The sequence below is a fragment of the Anastrepha obliqua genome, chromosome 2, assembly GCF_027943255.1.
Source record: "Anastrepha obliqua isolate idAnaObli1 chromosome 2, idAnaObli1_1.0, whole genome shotgun sequence".
Lineage (NCBI taxonomy): Eukaryota > Metazoa > Arthropoda > Insecta > Diptera > Tephritidae > Anastrepha > Anastrepha obliqua.
In genome coordinates, this window is record NC_072893.1 from 38217799 (window position 1) to 38233964 (window position 16166).

Consider the following 16166-nt stretch of genomic DNA (forward strand, 5'->3'; position numbering starts at 1 on the left):
AAGATTTTACAATACCAGGCGTATGCTTAGGATCGTTTTCTTGGTAGAACCTAAACGAATCCCTAATGCTAATTTTATCTCTTTATTTATGTTTTCTTCGATAAATGTTAAATGTCGGACACCTGAATAGGACATGCAACCCCATATCATCACACTGCCCCCGCCGTGTTTAAGTGTAGAGCGTAAATTACATGTTTGAAGCGCAGTGTTTGATTTTCTCCAAATACAGGACGTCCAATCAGACCTGAAAAGGTTAAATTTGCTTTCGTTGACAAAAAAAAAAAACAACAGACTTGCAGAACGAAATGTCTTTGTTCAAATGTTGTCTGCAAAATTATATTATTTGTTCTCTATTACGAGCATTAATCAACGGCTTAATTCGGGCAGTTCTTCCATGAATATTTTCTTGCGCAGAACTCTACGAACAGTTTCAGGGTTTTAGATCTTGCCTACGTATTTTTCGACTTTGTTCGTTAATTTTGGAGCGCTTCAATCGGGTTTTTCTTTAACTTTGCGAACAATTCACCTCTTATCTGCATCATTAAATATTTTATTTGGCACAGATTTGCTTTTATCTTCTATCCTGTTTCGTGGCGAAACCTTTCTATAATGTGCTGGAAAGTTGAGGAACTAATAGCATAAATTTTTCCAATTTTTTGCTGGCTTTTGCCCTCTTTATAATGACGAATAACGTCTTCCCTCTCTCAAATGAGGTCCGTTTTCCCATTTTAAAAAATTTAAATTTCTTCAACTTTTCTTTACAAAAAGTTTTTGCGAATGACTTAAGAGGCTAAGCTAAACAGAAAAAAATACATTTCACCGTTATTGCATTCTCAGAGAAAATATAAAGTACACTGCACCATTTGAGCTGTGAGCATATTTTGGTGAGAAAACTATTTGTTTCTATATTTTTTCAGCAAGCTTTGCTTTTGTTCTTTCTGCAGTGGTAAATATAGTTTACAAGTCGAATAAATTTTTTTTATTAAATTTAATAAACATCGAACAATTTTCTATTTTATTATTATTATATATTATACTATTATTAAACCTTTTGGCTTATACAACTAATATTGTACAAAATAGGACCCTTGAGAGTCAATACATCGCTGGTAGCGGTCATTCCACTGCAGGAAACATTTTTTTAACTCATCCGCCGGAATCGCGTTCAATTCGGCTGTCACAGTTTTTTTGATCGCCTCGAAGGAGTAGAAACGCCTCCCCTTCAGCTTTCTTTTCAGGCGCGGGAACAAGAAGAAGTCCGGAGGGGACAGGTCTGGGCTGTAGGGCGGCTGGGGAAGCACCGGAACCCCCATATTGGCCAATGCAGAGGTGTAGAGGAAGGCGGTGTGCGCCAGCGCATTGTCGTGATGAAGGGTCCAATTGTTGACGAGGTCGGGCCGAACCCGGGCGACGCGGTTTTTTCAGCCGAAGGAGCACTTCTTTGTAAAATGCCGTGTTTACAGTGCTTCCTGGAGGTACAAACTCCTTGTGGACGATGCCTCGAGAGTCGAAAAAGATGATGCAAAGTTTGATCAAGTAACGTTGCTCCAACGATAGCTGCATTTTCGCCACTAAAAAGTCCTAACACACTTTTAAAACAGCTTTCACGCACGGAGCGATGTTGACTGTACTGCTGTTGCCAGCGAACTAGGACCGGTTTCTAGTGGAAGGGGAAGGTCCAACGATCATTTTCTCCCACCAGCCGATTCGGTTGATCGCTTGGCAGACGCTCCGCGCGGGAAGGCTCATTACTTTTCTATCAAACCCTGTATATATAATTGGCGCTTATAGTCTTTTCCGGGACCTATAGTACAGCCGACTTCGAACGGCAGATATTTTTATGAAGTGCTTTTTTATGGTAGAAATGCATTCTTAGGTTTGCATTATCGCTATTAGAAAAAACGTGTTCTTCATTTTTGGTGTTTCACAGAGATTCGAACTTACGTACTCCGAAATCCCCACGGTAGTTACGCACCAATCAAGATGATGAAGAGAGCCCTGACGGACTAAACATGCTGATGTTGAAAAAGCTGGAGTAGCATATCTCACCAAGGTCTTCAACTTGTATATGGCCACTCTTATCATTCCTGATAAGTGAAAAGCAGGGAAAAGGGGGCCCACTACTGAAACCTGGGAAACCCGCCAACCAAGGGGAGTCTTATCGCCCGATAACTCTCCTTTCCTCAGTAGTGAAGACTCTTGAAACCCTTCTACTCCCACTCTTTACGAGATACCTGACCCCAGCCTCTCACCAGCATGGTTTCCAAAGAGTGCATAGCACCACCACGGCACTCACCGTCATTAACACCCAGGTAAACCGTGGCCTCAACCAAAACCGCCCCTGCGAGAGGACTGTCTTAGTAGTGTTGGATCTAAAAAAAAACTTTCGATACAGTCAGCCACGCCACGCTACTAGATGACATTATGCAGTCGACACACCCGCCAGGACTGAAGATGTGGACCGCGAACTACCTGAGTGGTCGTCATTCGTCGATTCGAGACCAAACATCTAAACAGAAGAAAATAAAGCAAGGTGTACCGCAGGGTGGTGTCCTTTCACCCTTGCTTTTCAATTTCTATATTTCGAAACTCCGCCAGCTACCAGAGGGAGCCTCCCTGGTCTCATACACCGACGACTGCACGGTAATGGCGTTGGGCAATGACACTGATGGCCTATGCTCCAAGGTAAACGCCAGTCTTTCTCGCTTCTTCATTGCGAGGAATTTACAACACTCCCCTACTAAATCGACGGCGACCCTTTTTATCACGTGGACAAAGGCGGTCAGCTACAACTCAAGGTAAAAGTCGATGATACATAAATTCTGACGGTTAACAACCTCAAACTATTGGGAATTACCTTTGACAGTTTGCTCTCCTTCTCAACGCATACTACCGCTATTGCAACTAAAGTACAGAATCGCAACAAGGTACTCAAATAACTAGCTTGCCGGCAGCACTTGGGACAAAGACAAGGAAATGTTGCTGTCGATTTTTAAAGCAATAGGCCGACCGGTTCTAAACTATGCTGCGCCTGTCTGGTCGCCTGGAACCAGTGATTCGCAGTGTACGAAACTTCAGACCTGTCAAAACACTGCATTAAGGACCGCGACAGGATGTCTTTTGATGTCACCAATTCAACACCTACACGATAAGGCCCATATGCTGCGTGTTAAGGAGCATTACAAATTGCTCAGCAAGCAGTTTCTGCTAGGGTGTTACCGTAGGCCTCACTCATGTAGACACCTGCTCGAGCCTGAGCCATCTCCCAGGCACATCAGGAGGCATTTCCTCAACTACGCGGACGAGATCCAGGACAAAATAAACGGACAACTACTGGACCGGACGCTCACAGACAGTCCATAAACGACATTCATCGGGAGACTCTCAAGGTGGTGAGAGGTCCCGGCCGCCGAATACCGTTATTGGAGTCCAACCACCACCAATCGAAGACGCAGAGCTCCAACTTCCCCGAGAGTCCCGCGTAACACTGGCACAAATACGTTCTGGATACTGTAGCAAGTTAAACTCCTACTTATCCAGAATCGACCCCGACCTATTAAACATATGTCCAGTCTGTGAAGGCACTCCGCACGACACTAACCACCTTTCGCATGCCCCATTAAACCCACTCATCTAACACCCGTCTCCCTCTGGTTCCAACCCGTCGAAACAGCTAGTTTTCTGGGCCTACCGTTAGATGAGGTAGACGAAGACGACCGGTGATTTCGCTACACTGACAGGGCAAATGTACTGCTACACCAACAACAACAGAGAGATAAAAGAATTTCAAAGCAGATTGTAATAAAATCATTTCATAAGAAATTTGGTAAGTAAAAAAGTTATTACATACACGTATGTATGATCAAATTTCCTCCCGACTACTCTGTTTTATGTAGTATAAACATCTATAGTGGAGAAAAAAAAGTTTTGGTAAAGTCGTTGTTTTTAAGAAAATATATACGAAATATCTCGTAAAAACTATTTTGAGCAGCAACTCATACGTAGTTTGTGTCTTTTGTTCGTTTCCCTCTAAATGTGCAAACACATTTTCCACTACTTCATAAGTAATTCAAAACATACCATAACAAAAAGGGGAACAAAAGCGGGGGAAAAGTTAAGGCACTGCAGTGCGTGTAGTCTGTTTCTCCTTACATTACTGTGAACTTCTAATTAGACTGCTTTAAAAATGTTGATTTTGTTTGCGCACCGGATGAAACTTGAGCACAAAAAGTAAAAAAAAAAATAGTGAAACTGGAATTGGAACTGAAATCACTTTTATTTTGTTTTTGTGAAAACTGTAAAAAAATCAAAATCGGCGAAGGACATAAAAAAATATTATAATAATAAAATCTATTAGGATGGGGAATAAGTTCGTAGCGTTTATTCGAAGACTTTTATTTAAACAAAAAAAAAATTATTTAAATGAGCTAATCAATTACATATTCGCCGTTGCTGTTTACAACCTCTTTCCACCTCTCGACCAATTTGTTGATGCTCTTCCGCCAAAAATCGTCTGGTCTGGTGTCAAACAATTTGCTGACCCACTTTTTAAGGACCTCTTTGTTCTCGAAGGTAACGCCCTTCATATGGTTTGATAGGGAGAGGAAAAGATGGTAATCGGTCGGCGCAAGGTTTGGAGAATACGGCGGTTACTGAAGGACCTCCCATTCGAGCTTTTGGAGTGCGGCTTTGACGACTTGTGCAACATGAGGCCTGGCATTGTCGTGAAGGAGTATGGTTTGACCATGTCGATCAGGTCTTTTCAGTTGAATAGTCTCAATCACGCGATGTAGCTGGGCAATGTGGTGCTCTTTGTTGTCCGTGGTGCTCTTTTCGAGCACTTCCCAGTGCACCATGGCCGCCTAGTCCCACCAAACACATATCATGATTTTCTTTGATGCTGAATCTTAAAATCTGTCAGCTCAATAACAAGCTTTATATATTTTTTGACACTCTGCGGCACGAAATAGGTAAGCTTAGGTTAGGGTGAAATGGCTACCCAAAGAGAGAGCACACTTGGACGAAAATCAAGAATTCGTTCCTTGTGATACCAAGGAGATAAGAAGGCTAGAAAAAATAGGTTATTAAGTAAAAAATATTTTTATATTTTTTTTTTCAAAAAAATTAAAAATCGCTAATAGAGTTGTTAGCTGTTAGTTATTTAGACAAAATTAAACCCTTTATTTATTCATTTTCTATTTGTATGTATACTCTGCAAATTGCCAGCCCATATTTTTGTAACGCTTGAAACATTAAAACTTTCCACCACCTTCCAAGAAAATGTGTGCCATTGTCCACCCTTGATTGCTATCCACTTGCTCGCCACACTTGGCCTTGCGCTCATTCGCCTACAATCAACGGATACATTACGGATTAATGTTAAGGATATTCCGGCGAGGCTTAAATAAAATCCTCTCATCTCACGTGCGTTCCAACGGCAACTGACCAACTTAAATGCCGACCAACTTAATGCGTGGCATTGCCTTTCAGAGAGCTTTTGTTGCACGCTTTGCATGTTTTGGTTTGTTGTATTGCTGTTGATATTTTGATGCTTCCCAACGCGCGACCTCAGTCGGTCGTGCATAAAGCGGGGAAGGAAATAAAAGTAAAATCTCGAAAGATAAAAAATGAGCAAAGTGAGCCTCTGTTTTCACCTGCTCTGTTTAAATTTGTTGCAAGCATTCTTAAGTGGTATAAAAACCCAAAACAAAAGATCACAGATTTCGATTTAGTTAAGTTAATTTGTTCATGAAAGTTAATTATTTTTCGGTAGATCTCTGAAACTAACCTCCGCGCTCCTAGAGCTGTCCGACTTCACGTAGTGGAGCTTGAACGGTGTTCGCCTACTTTTCGTCTTTAAATAGTTTTTCGGACTCTGATTGGGATCTTCTAAATTCTGAGATAGTTGCCATATTCCGCTAGCAGAGCGCGTTGACATAAAATTTATAAATTACCTCAATTGAGATGGCGATGTGGATGTAAAATTATCCCCTTGTGGCTTATCTCTAACCGCATGCCTTATAAGAGTAGAGTTTCGATCCCTGTAGTGCACTTTTATTGCGGCTCAGAAAGCCGTGGGTGGGTCCGAAGCAAAATTGTAAGAGTAATTTGGTTACTTGATCGTACAATTGGGCTCGCTTATTTCATACGTATTCTGAGCTCTTTCTATAAGTCGTTCTTCAAATGGCAACGAAGGGGATGTGCTGATTTTGCAAATCTTTATGCGGCCAAACAAATGTGAATCAAGTCACAGGTCTTTCTTTGGATGTATCCAGATGCCTGGATTGATGAGAAGATCTTCGAAAGGGCGACAATATTACTAAACTATTGCAAAGGACTGCATGTAGTGGCATCAACGGAACACTTGCCCCAGTGCTGCTCAGAATTTCGTTTTGCACTTACTTCCCATCGACTTTTATGTTATTTCCATCGTCCCTCAAAGTGCAATCAGGTTAAAGACGGTTGGCCTCTGGAGGGAACCCTTCAAAGGTCATGGTAGCATTTTTTAGCAATTAATAATGTATTTCTCCGAACTTCGAACAGATCTCTCTATCCGTAAACTAGAGTTTGAGAGTCGTACCAGGGCAAACTTTTCATGTAGGCAAGATTACAATGAGAGGAAAATCTGTATCGAGGCAGCTACTTACCTCTTCACAGATGGAAATGGAAGTCGGGGCAGGAGCTATGTTTAAATCAGCCAATCTATTTTCTTACAATTGTCAAATGTTGGTAGTGAGGTAGAAGTCTTTGCGATCCTGCATGCATGCAAAACGTTAGGGAATGAGAGAGCGAGGGAGATATTAACAGTTGATGCTATGATGCAGATCCAAAGTAGTCAACTCCTGTAAGGAGGAGATCAAATATCTTTAGAATGTAGGTAACACTTCTCTGATCTGGGTTCTAGGACATCAAAATATAGAGGCAAATGAAAGTGTTGATGAGCCTGTGAGGAAGGGAACTGAATTGGTCTCAGATACCTCCTACTTGGTCCTCGGCATCCCCTGGCAATTGTTAAAGGGGAACTGCACAACTTATTTTTCAGGAAGGTACAGAAAAGATGGAGCTCCATTTCTTCATGTGCTATTTTTTAAACCATTTGGCACCTTTACAATAGACGGAGGGTTCAGAAAGTGCTGGTGACTCCACAATGTCCAATTCCCAAACTTGTAACTGTGTTCACAGGTCATTGGACGATCGAGACACATGCAGAAAAGCTGTGCTTACCATTTAATCTCCATTACTGAAGCTGTGGGGACCTTTCAGAGAAAGACACTGTTGAGCACTTTCTCTGTAAATAATGTCTCTAAAAAATATCTAAAATGTCTTAACAGCTAGACGATTAAGACCACTGGATGCATCTTTCTTCGACAGCCTGTTGCAGGGAGCCATCCTAAATCTCAACAATCTTCTCACAACACAAACAGCTTTCGCTTTCACTAGATATCTGCATGATGGTATCAAAGCGGCGTTTTAGTGCTACTTTGGGAGTGCCAGAGTGGTACTTCAACGTACATACTTAATGTTAGTTTGTTCCGACCTCTGTTGTAAACAAACCGCTGTCGTATCCCTTATATTATAAGCAAATCAGCTGATTCCACAGGATTGATGTTGGTCACACCTTAACACTTTGGGCATTGGATGGATATCTGTTATTACCCTTTCAAGAGCCATTTAATTTTATTGACAGATTTCATTGATACTTCCATTTCTAAAGTTTATAAGGCCTTTCTCTTCTTCGTGATTGGCGTGATAACCACTTACGCGGGTTTGACCGAGTTTAACAAAGGGCGAAAGTCTTTTCTTTACCATGTTAACCGGCGCCAGTTGGACACACCAAGCGAACCCAAATCCTTCTCCTCCTGCAGAGGGGTGTTAGATGAGTGGGTTGAATAGGGCATGTGAAAAGGTGGTTACTGTCGTGCGGGGTGCCTTAACATGCTGGACATATGTTTAGTATGTTGGGGTCGATTCTGGATAAGTAGGAGTTTAACCTGCTACAATATCCAGAACGTAATTCTTTCAAGGTTACGCGGGACTCTCGGGGAAGTTGCAGCTCTTCGTTTGCGATTGGTGGTGGTTGGACTCCGATAACGGCATTCGGGGGTCGGGAGCTTGAGAAGGTGGTGAGAGTCTCCCGATGAATGTCGTTTATAGCCTGTCTGTACACTGCCCGATCCAGTAACTGTCTGTTTGTTTTGTCTGAGATCTCGTCCGTGTAGTTGAAGAAATGCCTCCTGATGTGCCTGGGAGGTGGCTCAGGCTAAAGCAGGTGTCTGCATGAGTATCTAGTATATCTAGCAGAAACTGCTTACTGAGCAATTTGTAATGCTTCTTAACAGGCAGCATATGGGCCTCATCGTGTAGGTGTTGTATTGGTGACATCATAAGACATCCTTTCGCGGTCCTTAATGCAGTGTTTTGGCAGGTATGAAGCTTCGTCCACTGCGAATCACTGGTTCTAGGCGACCAGCCAGGCGCAGCATAGTTTAGAACCGGTCGGCCTATTGCTTTAAAAGTCGACAGCAACATTTCCATGTCTTTGCTCCAAATGCCGCAATATTTTGGGATTGTTAGCCGTCGGAATTTGTGTATCATCGACTTTCACCTTTAGTTTTAGCTTGACCTCCTTTGTCCAGGTGGTGAAAAGGTTCGCCGTGCATTTAGTGGGGGAAGAGTTGTAAATTCCTCGCAGTGAAGAAGCGAAAAAGTCTGGCAAGGTAGTCGTTTATCAGTGCCTGCAAATTTCGATTGCATAATAAATTTTACCATAACTTGCTGCCAAACTTTTCATCACGCACAACCATTTTTGTCATTATGTCACCTGCAACTCGTTGACCATTTCCTTCCATCAAAGCTATCCAGCCATCAAATCCATTACGCTTGTGATAAAATGAATACTCAATAATTGGGCGTTCATTCCTGGTTATCTCCCATTTGAGTAGTTTACAAGCATAATTCTTGCTGTTTTTCAATATTTTTTTGTCTTTTTTCGATTTCAATGCTGTGCTTAGAAATTTAAAGCGTTTCGGATAAGTTTAACCGATGAACTTTACTTTTAGTGTCAGTATCATTTTCGGATTCTACTCCCAACTCATAGCCTCTCAATTCACCATCATTCATCTCAAATAGCCAATTCACTAATCTTTTCAACTTTCTCACTGCTCCCAAAACTACTTTAACATCTCTTTTAACATGTCCCAATTGTTGTTGCTAATATTAGAAGGTCATTGGACCTTGGTATTGCTGCTGGTTGCTATTGTCTCGGTCATGTGGTTAGAATGGCTTCTTTGCCGTTTTATAGGCTGAGAAGAATGAGAGCAAACCGGAAAAAAGGGTTGCTGATGCTTTCTGCCTGTCCTCGGTTGGTTGTAGAGCCATTGTTAGCCCAGTGTGGCGTTGGTATGAGAATTCTGTAAATGCCCTATGCTGAGGGCGGAAATGGCATTTTGTGTTTATGTCTCTTTTAACTACTTCAGCAGTTGACGGCAACTTTATGACATCAAATTCGTTTGCCTACATGCGCCTAATACTCAATTGTCCAATAAATGTTTGCAAAGAATCGTTAATAGTACATATGTAGATATGTCTAGGCACGTATGTATGTACCTATATTAGGATGGCTCAAAATATAAATATACACATTTTTATTGGTGCTATGCCCTAATTTTGGCGCTATGGCCAAAAAAAAATCACTTGTTTCTTTTATATTTATTCATTACGTCAAAGTTCTCAATATTGCGATTGAATTCCCTTGGGAAAATGCAAAAATCAGGAAGTTATCGCGTACGGCCTTCTATTTTCACTCTGCTCGATTTTCACCGCTGAAGCAACCGCCGTTCAATACTGCGCCAAAAATAAGGGTAAACATATAATTTGCTCCGACAGTTTGTCCTGCTTCCAAGCCATTCAAAACCACAAAAAAATCAAGCAAAATCATCGACTGTATTAAAAACATACTAATAACCCATCGTAGTAGCATCAAAATTATGTGGATACCTGGGCACTCCGGCATCCAGGGTAACACACTGGCAGATACAATTGCCAAGGACATTTCCATTACACCAACAGTGACATCAGAACTCATCCTACTCAGCGACATATACCGACTTATTCATGAACAGAGGCAAACTAAGTTACTTCGTGAATGGTCGTATTATAAACACCATTATTCGAATATTAACCCCAAACGTACAAAACCTGCCTACCCATCATCGGTAACCACCAACCACATTACCCCACACACACGACTCCGTATTGGGCACACCATAATTACTAGCGTACACCTATTACAGGGTAATAAGGTACATCCAACACCTGCCCCTTCTGCCAAGGCACAGTCAGTGTGCATCATCTACTGGTATCCTGCGCAGAACTTGCTTCTCAAAGGCATCACCACTTCAGCAACACAGATCCTCTTCTACTTTTAAAAGATGCCACTGAAGATAACATTAAGGGGGGGGGGGGGGGGGGGTTGGGTCACAAAATCGAAATTTTTTTTCTTCCCTCATCTTATAGTAAATCATTTCAAGAATGTTGTGTCAAAATTTTAAGTGGATCGGAGCAGAACTCTCAAAGTTATAGCCTTTGTAGGCACTCTACCTCGAATGCAGAGCATCGATAATTTCTCAGAGTCATTTTTTCAAACGCGTTTTTCCCGAAACGACTTCTTAAAAGTCGGTGCCAATCACAACTCCGAAACTATTCAACCGATTCTTTTCAAATTTGGCACACGTTTTCTAAATCAAAAATACCTCCCCCCTACACTGTTTTTTTTTTATTTTTTTTTTTAAGGTTGTTTTTCACTTACAAATATGGCGAAATTTTTCGCCAAAAATGCTCGTTTTACGTTTTTTTGCCACCAAAACTATATTACAAAAATGAAAAAAAAAAAATTTATTAATGTAGGGGGGAGCATTACGTCATACTTTAACTGAAAAATTCGACTTTTTTAGTTTCAGATGATTCTACGACGAATGCCGATTGGCACCGCAGAGCACCTCTCGAAAAACATATCTCCAAAAAAACTCTGTCATGGGCTTATTTGTCAATATTTTATTATTAATATTTTTTAAAAACTTATTGAAAAGATGTACAATAACATGTAACTGATTTTATTAAAGTATCTTAAGCCATATTTCTGTAAAAAATTCACAAAAAAAGTGTTTTTTTTTAGCGCTAAACCCTACCTCCCCCTTAAAAAACTTAACAAATTTCTGAAGGACACCGACCTATTCCATCGTATCTGATCCAATACACATCACCAGCCAGGCGAAAGCCTCTGCTGCGCTGCGTTTGCCTAAGTTTACTTATAATTTTATTATTATGTAAGCTTTTAAAAATAAAATTAAATAAATTAAATATTTTATATCTGCTCTTAATTTCTCTTCCCAAATGTAAAGAAAATTATGCAGAAAAAAATCGAGGTAAATTTTGTTTTAATTTTCAACTTGTTTTAGATTTAGGCGTTTTCAATGTCCCTATAAAAAATAGTTGGAATTTTTTGTTCTTTGACGCGAGATGAGAGCGAATTTCATTCAAACGCCAATAATAGTAGACCATTTTGAGCCCGGGATTTGGGTAGTAATCCCGTGAGTCATGGATTCGGCGTAGAATTTTCCCTCACCTTTTTCAATATATGTAAAAATTCAATATATCATTTAATAAAACCATTTGGCGTCTTGGACATTATGTCAGTGTGGACAATCAGTAAATTCCAAGTTGTGAAGGACTTTGCCTGCCTCACGACCAGCATCAACTACAAAAAAGGCGTCAGCCTGGAGATCAAGCGGAGAATAACCCTTGCCCACAGCTGTTACTTCGGGCTTAGTAGACAATTGAGAAGAGCTCTTTCTCGAAGCTCCAAACTGACACTCTAGAAAATGCCCATCATTCCCGTCTTGGTATATGACGCCGAAGTATGGACGATATCAACAGCAGATGAGAAAGTTTTGGGAGCTTTCGAGAGAAAAATTCCCTTTAACATCTTTGGTCTACTCCGCGTTGGTGTGTAATATCGTGTACGTTGGAACAGCGAGCTGTATGCGCTATAAAGGGACATGGATATAGTTATCATTCTTCTTCTTCTTGATTGGCGCTATAACCACTTAAGCGATTTTGGCCGAGTTTAACAAAGCGCGCCATTCGTCCATTCGTTCTCGTGCTAACCGGCGCCAGTTGAACCAACTCCTTGTCCACCTTATCTTTGCAATGCGCAGAAGATCTTTATCTGCACCTATTTGGACGACATGAGCCAGCCAACGAAGCCAATAGATATTTTTTCACCATCGCCTACGATACCCGCCGTCGATAAAGTGTAAATGTTCAGAAATCTTTCTTTCAACCACTGCACTGGATGCCTCATGGATGTTGTCATCGTCCCAGCTTCTGCACTATACGATAGGACGGACATGATTAAGCTGAACGTAATTAAGCTGTAAAAATACAGCGGCTACACTGGCTTAGCCATGTCAGTCGTATGAACGAAGACGTTCTAGCAAGGCGAAGGAAAAATTGGAATTTTGGCAGACATTTTTGCAAAAAAATGAAAATTTCGGTCAAATTTGCTTTAAATAGTTGTAATTGAAAAAAAAAAAAAAACAAAATCCTTCGTTCACGCACGAGTAAATTGTATTTCGAACACCTGAGATGTTGTAGAAATTAATAAGCAAAAAAAAAAAATAAATCGATTTTTTGAACCAACGAAACCCATGTAACTCCTTAAGTAAGTAATAAAAACCATTTAAAGTTTAAGATAAACTGATTTCAAAAATCACATCGTTATTAACTCTTACAAATTATACTTAAACAGACATGTGACTATGGAACGCATACGAGTACTTCAACGCGTTCTCTTGCGGTTCGATAAGGGAACCCGTTGCTAGTAGGTTTAATATTTCTTTGTTATGTTGGCATACTCCTCATATGAATGTACTCGTATGTGAAGTTCCATTCCAATCTGTCAATCAATCGACGTGTCACAGTGTGTTCTACAAAGGAAAAAATCTAGTACGGTGCAGTGGTTGAATTTTTATTTTTGGAAGGCGTAAAAGCAAAGGAAATTTATGAACGAATGTTGAAGATGCACAAGGACTTTTCGCCATTAATTAGTTCAGTTGAAAGATGGGTTGCTGAATTTAAATGTAGTCGTATAAGCCTTGAAGATCATATACGTCAAGGATGTCTAAAAACAGCAAGAACACGAGAAATAGTAGAAAAAATACAGGAATACAGGATATCGTATTGGAGAATTGTCGAATAACTGAAGCAGAGTTAGTAGAAGCCCTAGGCACTTCATTGGGCAGTGTGAGCAATATTTTGACTGAAGTATTGGGTTTCAGAAAGCTCAGTGAGCAATGAATGCTGATGCTTTCCATTTCAATTCAACCGGGCTATTCGGGTCATGTTCTTCGATTTCGATGTAACTCAAATATGTTGGTCTCTGGTCAAAATAATGAGACACGTATTTTTTTGTTCACCCAAAAAATTTTTTTTTCAAGATTTATTGGCAATTTTGTTCTTCGGCTCAAAATCGATTTTTTTCATTATATAAGAATTATTTTTTTTTAAATGCTCATAACTTAGTCAAAAATGAACCAATTTTAATTATTCTGAGTTCAAAATAATCGTCATTACTTACACGAACGACTTCATGTAGAAACAATTACAAACAAGTAGTTAAAAATTTTTTATTTAGCAAAAAACAAAAAGTGCGAAACAGATTTTTTACTCAAAAACAACTCATTTTAGCTACTGGGCATTCAGCTTAATTGAAGTTTGAGGTGCCCTCTTGATTTGGAAAGAGTTATAAAAAACAAAAAAATTACACTTTTTGAATTATTGAATTTCGAAAAAATTTCTATTTTTTGTTTTTTTTTTTTGCTAAATAAAAAAATTTCAACTACTTGTTTGTAATTGTTTCTATACGAAGTCGTTCGTGCAAGTAATGACGATAATTTTGAACCCAGAATTATTAAAATCGGTTCATTTTTGACTAAGTTATGTGCATTTAAGTAAAAATTTTTCTTATATAATTAAAAAAAAATCGATTTTGAGCTGAAAAACAAAATTACCGAAAACTCTTGAAACAATTTTTTTTCGGGCGAACAAAAAAATACGTGTCTCATTATTTTGACCAGAGAGCAACATATTTGAGTTACATCGAAATCGAAGAACATGACCCGAATAGCCCGGTTGAATTGAAATGGAAAGCATCTGCTGAATTCGCTAGCAACAGAAATGGTACAAAAACACATTCGAATGCAAATTTCTCAGCAAGATTTAGAGCATTCTCGAAAAGATAAAGTGGATTTTGTGCGCCGATTCATGTCCATGGATGAAATTCGGGTCTATCACCATGACTCTAAATCAAAACAAGAGGCTAAAGAGTGATGTGAACCTGGTTCTTCGGGTCCGAAACGAGCTCGTGTTCAGAAATCGGCCAAGAAGGTGTTAGCATTTGTTTTTTTTTTTTGGATGCGCAAGGAATTTTTTTCTGGATTATTTCAAAACTGGTGAAAAAATAAATTCTTGATATTATTGTAACCTTTGAGGCCCGTTGAAGGAAAAAGTTCCAGGAAAATGCACAGTTTGCGAAAAAAAACTTTTTTTCATCAGGCGAATGCACCGAGCATTTTGACAATGGCTAAAATCCATGAATTGAAATTCGTGTTGTTGAAGCATCCACCTTATTCACCAGATTTGGTTTCGAGCAACTTCCCTTTGTTTCTAGACCCGAAAATTCATCAAAAGATGAACGGAACGACCCGGCTTTATATCCGGCCAAGGACTGTCAGTGCTACGACAACAACAATGATGAGCTCATAACAGTGTGGAAGCGTTTTTTGCAGCCCTTACAGATTCTCACTTCAGGGATGTAATTCACAAATTAGAATCTCGTTGGTATAAATGTACTGATGTTCAGGTACACTATTCTGAATAATAAAGCTTGAAACCATACATTTTGTTTTTCTTATCGAACCGCAAAACTTGTTGAACAACCTAGTATATTTTTGAATAAGTATTATTAGTGATTTAAATGCGCTGCAGGCGCTTTGTGTTTGCTTCTCACATTAACGCATAATCCACATACTGCTGCAGATGGACAATGAAAATAGGACAATGGATCTGGCTGGCGCGAAGTTTTCGTGTTGTTTACACATTTTTCTACATTGTCAGCCAGTATTGTTATAACCTAGAAAACAAACCAAATACAACTTCAAACCCAAAATTGTTTTAGTCAACCACATCTGCCAAGGTTATGTCAAGGCATGGTTAGTTTGACATAAAGACTGTCACTGCGTTTGTGTAGTTATCATTTGTACATTTGTACCAAGTAATCTTCTAAGCAAAATCAACAAGTGGCAACTTAGTGCACCAGATATTAAATACTTGCGCCATGCAGTCACTACTTACCCTCAAGATCATTTTGCATTTGGCATTATATATAGAGAAGCGATATACATGTGTGAGCAACTTTGTTTGGGGGTCGACGCAACTGCCGATCATATCCGAAGATACATTATTCACACTCATATTTATTAATTTATTTATTTTATTAAATTTAATCTAATTATATTCAGCTACAACAGAAAACACTTGTAATTAAAATTAAATTAAGTTAAAAACTGCCGGTTAACGGTTCCCAAATCGAATCACCGCGCTGCGGGTGGATCTGTACAAAACAAATAATGCAATGGATCTGTTATTTGGCTTGAGTTGAGTTGTTGTGTTAGAGAGAGTAGGCAGCGTGCACTTGAATGTGAGTGAGAGTAATGTAAGCGGTACTACTTGAGTGTTTGTATAGGATTTGTTTTTCCTTTTGGGTGCTCAGGAAGAGCAAATTGCCAATTGTGATTGAATTTTTCGCTTTTTGCAAACAATAACATTGCATAGATTTGTACGAGTATGTATGTATATTAATTTATAGAGCGTGTTTTTTTAAGAGATGGAAACATTTTAACTCACAACACTGCTTTCTGTGATACTTGATTCGCGGTTGTTTTGAGGTTAGCTTGGCCAAAGATAATCTGGTAATATGGAACTATAATTTTTCAACCGAAAGCGGGGCAGAAGTTTTTATGTATTTGATTTCATTTTTAGTCTGCTTACAAGACCGAATTAGTCTTCCACCAGTACATTTGGAAAAATTGAACGATTTTTGCGATTTA

The 16166-nt window shown here is 39.6% G+C and overlaps 1 protein-coding gene across 1 annotated transcript in view; it reads right to left on the reverse strand.

Moving 5' to 3' along the window:
• LOC129238782 (uncharacterized) overlaps positions 1–15694 on the reverse strand; it is a 78854-nt gene extending 63160 nt beyond the window's left edge. Inside the window, exon 1 of the mRNA XM_054873959.1 lies at positions 15412–15694. Coding sequence (XP_054729934.1) covers positions 15412–15531 — 120 coding nt within the window. The 5' untranslated portion in view covers positions 15532–15694. The remainder of the gene's footprint in view (positions 1–15411) is intronic.
• Positions 15695–16166: the final 472 nt, after the last annotated feature.